The 12,124-nt window shown below is 25.8% G+C and overlaps 4 protein-coding genes across 4 annotated transcripts, besides 2 other annotated features; 3 read left to right on the plus strand and 1 right to left on the minus strand.

Moving 5' to 3' along the window:
- Positions 1-2,304: 2,304 nt before the first annotated feature.
- Positions 2,305-2,402: a repeat region.
- Positions 2,403-2,821: 419 nt separating this feature from the next.
- EHI_175400 (uncharacterized protein) lies at positions 2,822-5,649 on the plus strand (the record flags this gene model as incomplete). The annotated part of the gene is made up of 2 exons (XM_645523.2): positions 2,822-2,941; positions 3,010-5,649. The coding sequence occupies 2 exons, from the start codon at positions 2,822-2,824 to the stop codon at positions 5,647-5,649; spliced, it is 2,760 nt and encodes a 919-aa protein (XP_650615.2).
- Positions 5,650-6,652: 1,003 nt separating this feature from the next.
- Positions 6,653-6,774: a repeat region.
- A 93-nt stretch (positions 6,775-6,867) lies between these two features.
- EHI_175410 (myo-inositol monophosphatase, putative) lies at positions 6,868-7,755 on the plus strand (the record flags this gene model as incomplete). The annotated part of the gene is made up of 1 exon (XM_645521.1): positions 6,868-7,755. One exon carries the CDS (start codon positions 6,868-6,870, stop codon positions 7,753-7,755), a length of 888 nt encoding a protein of 295 aa, XP_650613.1.
- Positions 7,756-7,824: 69 nt separating this feature from the next.
- EHI_175420 (uncharacterized protein) lies at positions 7,825-10,428 on the minus strand (the record flags this gene model as incomplete). Its single annotated transcript, XM_645520.1, has 1 exon — positions 7,825-10,428. The coding sequence occupies one exon, from the start codon at positions 10,426-10,428 to the stop codon at positions 7,825-7,827; it is 2,604 nt and encodes an 867-aa protein (XP_650612.1).
- Positions 10,429-11,092: 664 nt separating this feature from the next.
- EHI_175430 (protein kinase domain containing protein) lies at positions 11,093-12,082 on the plus strand (the record flags this gene model as incomplete). The annotated part of the gene is made up of 1 exon (XM_645519.1): positions 11,093-12,082. One exon carries the CDS (start codon positions 11,093-11,095, stop codon positions 12,080-12,082), a length of 990 nt encoding a protein of 329 aa, XP_650611.1.
- Positions 12,083-12,124: the final 42 nt, after the last annotated feature.

The raw sequence follows: 12,124 nt of genomic DNA on the forward strand, positions 1-12,124 counted from the left end.
TCTCCAATAACTTCATTTCGTTCTGGATTACCTGCATAAAATGATCCTGAAATGTGTTTTGTTTTAATTTTCTCTGCATCATATTCAAAATACTTCTTCAAAAGTTCCATCATTTTTTCCTTTGAATATCCAACTTCTGGGATTTCTGTGTAGTTTTCAAATTCTTTAATACGTAATGATTCTCCTATACTAGTTGTTGATTTCTTAATTTCTTTTTGAATGACATTGTGAATACCAGTTGCTCTGGTAATTCCTTTAAATAATTGTGAATAGATATTATATAACGTTTCTTTACATGGTAAAAAATAAGAAATAATCCATCCAATAATTCCACCAATGATTATCTCTCCAATCATTACTTCTACTTTTTAAGTTCATTAGGTTTTATTTTGTGTTATATAAGAAAGGACAATGTCCTGTTATTCTCTATGGGATTTCCCGAAGTGAAAAGATGAAAAAAGGGAATGTTAATGGTTGAAATGATATTTACATTACAAATAAAAAACCTGTAGAAAAACACTTTTCTTTAATTCTTATTTATAAATAGAAGTGTTATTCTTCTATTCTTTCTCTTATTTTGAAAAAAAAACTCTTTTTACTTACTTTATCTTTTCTTTAATATGCCATTTGGAATGAACTTATCTCAACAAAACATTTTCTTGTCATTTTTATGTGACACGTAAAAAAATTTTGAAAAGCCAAATAAAAATCTCATTACAATAATTATATTTTGTTACTAAAAAAGAACAGAAATTAAACTCTATCTGTCTGATAAATTTTGTGGAATTTGATTACATTGAACACAATCAAAATGACAAATAGAAAGTCATTATCATAAAAAATTATCTTTGAAATAATCAATTATATTGGAGATTTAAAGTAAATAGTTTTTTATATAAAATTTTTAATTAACTTGATTTTTGTACTTCATCAGATAAAAATGTTGAATTTTTTAATTTTTTTTTTTTTAACTTACTATTTCATTCATTTCCTTTGACTTTAACAATATTAAAATTTAAATATTGTTTCTTGGAAATAACACTTTAAAGGTTTATATTTTTATTAAATAATGACATAACAAGATTGATTCTATTTGAAAGGTAATACCCTAAAGTAAAGTTATTAAGATTAATAAAATAAAGAGAATTAAATGACATGAAAAGACATGATATAATTAAATAAATCAAAACACTTGTTCATCAAGAATTAAGTGCAAATATATGAGAAGAGAAATTAAGTGAAATTTATAATTGAGAATAAACATAAATTTGACATTCAAAAATTATGAATAAAAAAAATATTAAAATAATTGACTTAGGATATGTTTATCTTTCTATTTTTCATGTTTATAGTATCAATAATAGTATTTACTATATTTGTATTTAAAACAAGTAAAATGTTAAGTATTTAAAATATTATTTTCTTATTCTCTTTTTTTTTTGTTAATGTTATATCCTTTTTTCATCTGTTATTTATTCTTCAGTAATTTTATTATTTCAATTATATTTTTTAAACCATATTGATGTATTTCATATTAATTAATAAATATTTAATAATATTGAATGATTCAAAATGTTATTGTTTTTAATTTCTATTTATTTATCTAATATCCCCAGTTATTAACTTAATACAATATTTATTATATATTATATCATAGTTATTAGTACCATAATTATTTTATTCATTTATTATCCTTCCCTCTTTACTTATAATTAATAGAAATAATTTTATCATTACATTCAAATGTTTAATTAGTTTATAGTTACGTTATTTATTACTTAAATGTTACATCAGAGTATTTAATTATATTATAATTTAAAACATAATCCTTTTAATACACTCAATAATTTTATTGCCCAATTAACGTTTACATATTTTTCTTTCTTTTTTTAAATTCATTCTTGCCATTATTTTATGTTTCATATTACCTTTTATTATGAACAAATCATTTTAACTTATACTATGTTTTTAATAATTCAATATCAATTTGTAATAGAAAATTAATTTTTTTTTGTAAATTTCATACTATGGGATATTGTAAATAATTTTTATATTATTTGTTATTGTCATAAAACTATTTTTTATGTATTAGATATTTGAATATTATTCAATAATACATTATTCTTTTATTTTTTACTGATTCATTTCTTTTATTATTATTATTTATTTCATTTTTTGTATTACTCTTATCTTCTTTTATTCATTATTTTTCTTTTTAATGACATAAATTCTTTTTAATAAGTGTTTAAATTTCACTATCATCTAAGTAATTTTTTTTAGTTCTTTCTCTTTTTATCTTTACTATTATTTCAATCGAAATAAACCATGTTGAAGAAACTAATTCACTCACTTCTCAACACTATGAAATCTAAAGGTTAATCAGATTTGATTTATTTTTCTTTACTCTTATTTCTATGTATTTTATTTCAAATAACTTTGACTGTTTATTCCACTCTTTATATCTTCTTTCATCATGCTAGTTATCCATTAGCATAAACTCTTATTTATCTTCTTGTATAAACATCATTTATCTTTATTCATTAACTTCTTTTTTTGGTTAATGACTTTTATCACAAAAAATTTGTTGTTATTCATTATATTTATTATCATTCATTATTTCCATTCTGAACTATGTATTTTATGAATTTATTTGTAAAATAATTATCATTTAAATTTTATTCAAACAATCTTAAATCATTTTTTTTTGAAAAGCATAAGAAAAATAATTAAATGTCTAAAATTAATAATTTCGTTTTTAATAGAGTTAAAATAAGAAAATAACCAATAGAACTAAGAAGATCTCTGAAATAGAAAAGAAGAGATGGAAAAAAGAGTAAATGAACTATATCAACGTGCAAAAGCAGATGAAGATTTTATTACAATTTCACAATTAGCAAAGGAATATCCAATTCCTGATGATCTTAGAGTTGAATTATATGAAGTTTGTTTAGAGAAGTTATAAAAAAAAGATTTAAAAAAAACTAAAACAAAAACTCACAGTAAACGTAGTATTTAATTCCAAAAGTAGATGGTATTGAATGTAAAGCACAACGAGAAATAGGAGAACTTACTACAATTGAAGAATACCTCACAAAGTTTGAATTATCAAAAGATAAAATTGATGATGCAAAGAAGACAGTGTTATATCTTATTCATACAAATCCATGTCAATATTATGAAGAAATTGTATTATTTGTATTAATTATGGAAAAAATTATGGGAAGAATTGACTTACCTTTTATACAGAGGATTTATAATAGTTATATGGGATTTTGCATTAACTTACTTCCAAGAGGATGGCATGGACTATTATCATTAACACATATGATCTTATTATATTATTTCCCTGATGTTACTATTCATCTAGACAAAATGAAATTAACAACAGATAAATTACTTCGACGATTCATTTTTAATTTGAACGTTAAAATGTGTAAAGATTTTAAAGCAATTTTAACTCTTTTAGATGGAATATTCACTTTCCAAAATAAAAATCTTTATTTCTATGTAATGGTTGCTATTTACGAAGATATGGGAAGTCAATTGAAAACACTTCAAACACAAGAAGAAGTTCTTAATTTTATGGCTTCAAAAAGTTATACATCTGATGAAATTAAGATTCTTCTTTCAATTGCTAAATGTTATTTAGCAAAAAGTCCTGCATCCTTCAATGGACTTATTAATGGATGTTTAAATAATACACCTCAGTTCAAACAATGGTACACTGCAAACATTTCAGAGGCATTTGTAGTTTCATTGACACCAACAGATATTATAAATTACACAATACTATTTAAACAACCACTCCAAATGATAGATGTCCGACCAAATGAACAATACCAACATGGACATTTAACACATGCAATTTCATTAGAAATTGATAATCAAAAGAAAGAAAATATTGAAAAAGTATTTTCAGAATTAACACAGAAACAACCTGTAGTGTTCTATGCATCTGGAGAAGGAGGTAATCCTACAATAAAAGAAATGGCTATTTTGTGCTATGAGTTATACAGCAGAGGTTATAAGAGAGTTGGAATTATGGTTGGAGGATATAAAATGTACCATAAATATTTTATTGAAGGAAGTTTAGGATTTGAAATAGAAGGTCATAACACACTGAAATGTCCTGCATGTCTTGGTGTCACAGGAGGGTTGTTTTCACGATTTAAAAGAGGAGAAGTAAAGGAGAATAAGGAGGTAATCACTGAAGGTATTAAAGATGAACGAAAAACAGAAGATGAAACAGAAAAAAAGGAAGACGACAAGAAAGAAAAACAAGAGAATAAAGGAGAGACAGAAGGAAAAGAAGAAGATGGGAAAATCAAAGTAGAAAAAGAACATACAAAATCAAGATGGGGAAATTCATTCAGGCAAACACTACGATGGCTAACAGAAGAACCTAATAAAGAAAAAAAGAGCAACGAAGAAAAAAAAGAAGAAGTAGTGAAAAAGCAAGAAGAGGAAAAACAAGAAGAAAATAAAGGGGAAAGTAAAGAAGAAAATAAAGAGGAAAAACAAGAAGAAAATAAAGGGGAAAGTAAAGAAGAAAATAAAGAGGAAAAACAAGAAGAGGTTGTTGTATCTATTGACACAGACTCAATTAAGAAATCAGTAATGAGTTGGTTAGTGGGAAAACCAAAAGAACAAAAGAAAGAAGAAGAAGAATTAAACAAGAAAGAAGATAAAAAAGAACAAAAAACAAGTACTGAAAAAGAAGAAGCAAAAGAAGAAATAGACAAGAAAGAAGAAGAAGAGAAAAAGACAGTTTCACTTGAGGCAGAAAGAAAGGAAAAAGAAGAAGAATTAGAAAAGGAAAAGCAGCCAACAGAAATAGAGTCTCAAATGAAAAAATCAACTGAAGAAAGAAAAGTTAAAGATGTAGACGTTGAGGCACAAAAGAAAAAGGAAGAAGAAAAAGAAAATATTAATGAAGAGGAAAAAAAAGCCACAGAAGAAGAGGCTAGAAAACGTAAAGAAGAAGAAGAAAGAAAACTTAAAGAAGCAGAAGAAGCTAGAAAACTTAAAGAAGCAGAAGAGGCTAGAAAACGTAAAGAGGAAGAAGAAAGAAAACGTAAAGAGGAAGAAGAAAGAAAACGTAAAGAAGAAGCTAAAAAACGTAAAGAGGAGGAAGAAAGAAAACTTAAAGAAGCAGAAGAGGCTAGAAAACTTAAAGAAGCAGAAGAGGCTAGAAAACTTAAAGAAGCAGAAGAGGCTAGAAAACGTAAAGAGGAAGAAGAAAGAAAACGTAAAGAAGAGGAAGAAGAAAGAAAACGTAAAGAAGAAGAAGATAAAAAGAAGGCTAAAGAAGCAGCAGTTGCTAAAGCCAAATCAGTAAATGGGTATTGTGAAAGTTTAATGAAAGAGAACAAACAATTTAAATGCATAAGATGTAAAGGAAAAACCAAAGAAGAGGCTATTTGTTTAGTTAGTAAAGAGGCAGTTGTTGTAATAATCCAAGAAAGAGAGCAATGGGAAATCAAGGATCAAGTCATGTTAGATGATATAACACAAATTGTTAAAGTCACTAAAATTAAAGGACAAATACGAATTAAATATGGAGGGGGAGAAAAAGAAAAACATATTTCACTTAATCTTGGAGATCTTGTGGATGATTTTATCAAAGAAGTCAACTCTAAGGCAAACTAAAAGGTTGAAATTTATTTTTTTTATGAATTTGTTTAAACAAACAAAAAGATATGAAGAACTTATTTGAGTTGTAATGTTTCTTTCTTCTTTTAAAAGTGATATCCCTAAAAAAGACGTTTTATTTGCGTTTATTGTTTAAATAACTCAACAAAAATTTATTTAAATAATTCTTACAGTAAATTTGTTAAAACAATATAAAGAAGAAACACATTCAATATTTAAAGAAATAGAAAAGTTGAATAATTTGATTGAACCAAGGAATAAGCTAAATGTGTCTTCATTAAGTTGTACTAAATTAATAAAGTTTTTAGTTGGTTTAATTTAGAGACAAATAAGCCATAAGGCATAAGTGTTAGTCTAATTTGTTGTTGGGACAAATCCTGAATTGTTAAATAAAGGAATAAAAAATAAGTGATATTAAAGATAAAACTAAGAGTGAATGAGTTGTTAAATTCTTAAATTATTGACCTTTTTTTGATAATCAAAGACAGCTTAGAGTAAAGAAAATCAAAAAGCTAAAACAGAAAATATATTAACCTCCTATCTAATAACTCAATAACTTTATTATATTATAGACCAAATACAATTAATCTAATGTTCTCTCTAATATCATTGGTGATCCAGGACGAGAAGGTGAACGAGAATAACAAATTGGTAATAATGTTGGAGAACTTGAAGAAGATCGTGGAGTTACACGAAAAATAGGTAAACGAACATTTAATGTTTTTTGTTCCTTATCTTCTTGAATTGAATTTATCCTTTTGTGAGTAATAACTGAAGATTTGTGTTGAGGAGTGTTCATTTAGAAACAAACGAGTAATAAGAAGAAGATGACAAATCGTTTTATTTTTAAATAATTAAAATAGTTATAAAAAGAATTATTATGTCGTGTTTATTATTTTTGTTCAGTTTTTTAAATTTAATTCGTAATAAAAAACATTTCACCAAAATTAGAACTCTTTTTTTATTTTTCAAATTTTGTTTAATATTTTTGAAATTATAAAATTCAAACTTGTTAGAAATAAACTCAATTGCAGAAATAGAGCATATTAAAGAAATTTAAATAATCATTTCTTAATATGAAGAAAATCCAATTGTGGATATATCTAATAATTGTTTTTTTTTATATTTTAGAAAATATAAAAAAAAAATGTAAAAAATATAAAATTTGAAAAATAAAAAAGAGAAAAAATAAATTGTTTTAAAAAAGAAAAGACAATGACTGAAGAAGAGTTAAATACTTATTTTAAGACAGTTATGCCGTTAGTTAAAACAAGTGGAAGAATGATTAGAGATGCTTATTGTAAAATGCAGGTAACTATTGCTGGAAGTGATGATCATTTATTCACTACAGCTAACCCAAGTGTTCCAATGAATGAAAAATATGAAGAAATAAAGAGTTTTACAAGTAAGTCATGTTCAATAGATTGGGTTACAGAAACAGATAAAGGAGTTGAGCAATATTTAATATCATCATTACGTGCTGCTTTCCCAACCCATAGATTTGTAGGAGAAGAAACTGATGATACTCACAAAGAATTAACTGATGATCCTACATGGATTATTGACCCAGTTGATGGAACAACTAATTTTGTTCATGGAATTCCAATGTGTTGTACATCAGTGGCATTGTCTATTAACAAAGAAGTAGTTATTGGAATTGTGTATAACCCAATTCAAGAAGAATTATTTAGTGCAATTAAAGGAAGAGGAGCATTTATGAATGGAAAACAAATTCATGTTAGTCATACAACAGAAATTAATCAAGCAATTATTGGAACAAACCCAGGTTATCGTCGTGAACGTGAAGCAATAGATGTTATGTTATTTAATTTAAATGAGATAATGACTAGAGGTGTTGCTGGAATAAAGATGCTGGGAAATGCTGCAATGGATTGTTGTTATGTTGCTTGTGGAAGAACAGATTGTTTTTATGAGAAATATTTATGTGTTTGGGATTATGCTGCTGCTTCATTGATTGTAAAAGAAGCTGGTGGAATTACAAGAACTATAAACAACATTAATCCCTTGCTATTGAATAAAAAGTTATTAATTATTGGTAACCCATCAATAGCAAATCAATTATTTGATATATTAAAACAATAAATTGATTTGTTTTTGGTTCTTCTTTGTTATTTTTTTATTTAGAACTTATATTCATTAATTATTAATTCTTCATTCAATTATTGATTTAATTAATGACGCACTTAACCCACTCTCTTGTAATTCATTTATATTAAATTCTTCTTGAATCTTTTTCCCAATCTCTTTAACTTTCTCAGTTTCTCCAGAAGTATTTTGAACTATTTTAAGTCCAATAAGTTTCATGGTAATAATATAATTCTTCATTTCTTTACTCCAACTTTTTTCAATAGTTTTAATAATAAATTCAGCTTGAGTTGGATTGATAACACTTGAATTTGTTATTTGTTGAAGAACTAAAATCATTTTAAATCCTTCAAAAACAACATCAACAAAGCCAATTGTTTTAACAATATCATTTTGAGAAGTAATTTGATGATTAAGTTTATTAATTACAAGACAATTCGAGATTATTTTTCTGATAATTTCTTGATAATTCTCTTTCCACATTTCATAGTTTCGTTTGATAGTATCATTTATTACTTTCATTATGTAATATGCAATTTCAATCTCATTGTCTTTCATTTTCTCATTTATTTCAAGATAATTCATAACTCTTTCTTTTCTACTCCATAAATACCATCTCATTTCTTTTTGACTTTTTAAAACTACTAATAATTCTTCATCACTTAATTCATGAGAAGTATAATCTTCCCTCACTTTAAATCTCATTCTAAAAGTACCTTGAGTAATTTTTTGAATCACATTTACCATTGTTACTACTGTTTCAATATTAGAAAATTTTTCCAGTTTATTATAAACTTCTGGTGTAAATAAAGTTGAATATGTAATAGTAATATTCTTATTCATTTGTGAGGATATTATTAATTCAAGAATAGAAGCAGCTAATTCCCTTGGGGAATAGTCAATCATTTCAAGAGCCTTTGAAACAAAAAGGTCTACATTTCCAGTTCCACCATTTTCAATCCACTGATGTATTAACAAAACAACTATTTCTCCCATTTTTTCATTTACTGCTTGAAGAGCTTGATTCATAAGAACTTGACTATCCCCACGAACCCCATATTTCTTAACTAAAGATGTAATTTTTTTCTGATCATAACAATGATCCACAACAGGTAATACTCCACCATTTTGAAAATAATATTCAATAATACTTTCTTCACGTTCTTCAATAGGTTCTTGAAGAATAGATTTTAACATTGGAATAAAACAATTTAAGTTGACCTGTAACTTACATTTTATTAAAACTATTACAAAGTCTCTTATTTCTTTATGCTCTCCAAATTTACTAATTAATTCTTCAACTTGTTGTTGAGTTAATAGACCAGAATCATCATAAACTGGGTTAGATTCAACTAAATAACTAACTGGTTTAATCATTTCTACTGACTCAATAGGAAGAATATTTTTCTTAAGAGGGCCAATGAGAAATGGAGGACATTTTTGATCAAAAGTAATGTATTTAAGTATTCTAATCAAAGGTTTGGGATTATTATAATAATAATTAGGATGTGAAAAGACAAATGTTGCAATTGGTGTTGTTAATTCAACAGGGCTAAAGTTAAAATATTCTACAGCATTAAACAAAACGTCAAGGTCTTCTGCACAACAAATTTCTTGTTTAAAAAGTAATAAAAAGTCTTGTTGCATAACTGAGATAATAGGGAGCAATGGATTTTTATCAAATGACTGTACAGAATCAATATAAATCTTCAATAAAAGAAGATATTGTGATTTAAATCGGTAAAAAGGTAAGAGCATTTGGGTTGACTTATTTTGTGAACAAGAAAGACCAAGAGAAACAAGACTAGAATATCCAAACTTTAACCCTGAAAGTGCATAAATACTTGCAATACATAGATCAAGAATTCCTTGTGAAAGACCTTTTCTGAATAATAATAAACAATGAGAATCATCGATTAAAGGTTTATGAGATAATTTAGAATATTTACCGCAAAACCGAAGCAATGCAATGACACCATTAACATCACTACTTTCTATTAAACGGTTTAATTCAAGTTGGATAGTACAAGGGTTTTCTTTGAACATCATAAATGAAATGAATTTATATGAATTTGGAAATAAGAATTTTCTTGCTGCAGTATATCTAACTGAAGGCATAACTTGTGGTTGATAAGATAAAGCAGAAAAGAGGGTTTGTAATGGCTCACAGTTAGTTGACTTTTCAATTAAAGAATTCATTGAGTCATTAGTTATACATTCTGCAACAAGAGAAAGAAGTTCAGGTAAACAATAGTCACAAGTGATAAATATAATTGTATTAAGTAATGACTCTAATAACAACGATTTTAAAGTTATTTTATCTAGGGTAGGAATAATTTGTTCTAAAGAAGAAGAGGCAGATAATATTCTATGATACTCAGCTATAATTAATGGAACTGTTTCTTTAAAATGTGATGTTGCTGGTAATGAAGTGATATGAAGTGAGTGTGGTGAAATTGTAAGAACTTGATTTGGTCTTTCTGTTCCAACATATTGTGCTCCTGATAAAATCATTAACAATTCACATAAAATAACAGTTTGTGGTAGCATTTCTCCATTATCATTATTATATAATAGTTGAACTAATTCATTGTAAGGAGGTTCTTCTTTTGGTAATTTTGGTATTGCTTTTCTAATAACTTCATATAACTGACTTTCAATTGATGCCATTGTTTAAATTTTAAAGTTTTTTTTTGATTTTCTATTAATGTTATTTATAGTTATATAAAACACTTATATTTATTATAGATATTTGTTTTTTAAATAAATTTAGGAATATTATGAAAAGATAAGGTATATTAATAAATATACTCCTTTTAAAATCTTTTTAGTTTATAAAAGGATTGTTAGTGATATTTAATTGTTTAGGATATTTGTTTAATCAATTCATTGAATATCAAATAGGTATAATAATTAATTTAATTAAAAATTAAAATGAATGAATTTAAAAATTATAATTTTTAATATAAGACAGTTTTAATACTTACAAGTTAATCAAGAATTAATATCTAAGAAAACCAAAAATACTACAATAGTTTTTTTAAAGTATTTGTTTATAATTAATTGACATTTTTTTGTACTTTCATATGGATAGGAATACTTTCATTAAAGATTAGATAAGACATTAAAGGTTTTTAAAAATAAAAATTTAAAAATACTTTCATTATTAAATAAACTAAGTCTTTGAAAGTCTTTTAATCTAACTTATACTACTAAACTCGTCTTTTTGATTTTCTTTTTTGATTTTGAATTTAACTAGAATAATTTTTCCATTGATTGAGATGAACTAAAACTTAATTAAAAACCTAAGACGAAACTCAATAGTCACAAATCAATGAGTTTCCTGAGGAATATCATTAATGGAATAAAGTCGTCATTTCTAACAGACCCCAGTATTCCTAAGTCAAGATATGTAATTTTAAATAAATTACATTCAGCTCGATTTAGTAAAGTATATCATTGTAGATTAAGAGAGTCAGGAAAAGAAGTCTGTGTTAAAATTTATCAAGTAGGAGAAAAAGAACGGAATAATGAAGTATTAGAAACACAAATATTAAATGAGATTAGTATATTAAGAAGAGTAAATCATCCATGTATATTAGGATGTTTGAATGTCTACTTAACATCACATCGAGCAGTGATGGAGATGGAATATATGAATGGAGGAGATTTGTTTGATTATCTTGTGAAGAATGGAATTCAAAATGAACAAGTAGTTCGACAAGTTGCTATACGATTAATGAGTGCAGTAAAATATCTTCATAGTGTAAGTATTACACACAGAGATATTAAATTAGAAAATATGTTACTTGAAAAACCCAACGATATTTCTTCAGTCAAGCTCAGTGATTTTGGGTTATCAGTTGAAACTGAAAAAGAGACATTGATGACTGAACAAGTAGGAACTTCTTATTATATGGCACCTGAATTATATCGAAGATTGCCTTATGGTAATAAAATAGATTGTTGGTCATGTGGTGTTGTTCTTTATAGTCTTCTTTGTGGAACATTTCCATTTGCAGGTGAAGATCAAGAACTTGTTTCAAACATATTAAGAGGAAAAGTGACATTTCCAAATGACATCAAAATATCTGATGATTGTAAAGATTTTATTTTAGGTCTTTTAACTGTAAAAGCTTCTTCTCGTCTTTCTTCCCAACAAGCTATTGAACATCCTTTTATTGATGGAAATGAAATATTAGGAAGTATACTCACAGAACATGGTAATCTTTGTAATTGTCATTCAGAAAGTCTTTTAAGTCAACTCACAACAACAACAACCAATGATTCGAGTCAAGATCAAAATTCTGCTTCATATGAATGAAGTATTATTATTAATTAATTGTAAGATGTTTGTAACTATTTT

This window comes from Entamoeba histolytica, genomic scaffold (assembly GCF_000208925.1).
Source record: "Entamoeba histolytica HM-1:IMSS scf_1104750518923 genomic scaffold, whole genome shotgun sequence".
Classification (NCBI taxonomy): Eukaryota; Evosea; order Mastigamoebida; family Endamoebidae; genus Entamoeba; species Entamoeba histolytica.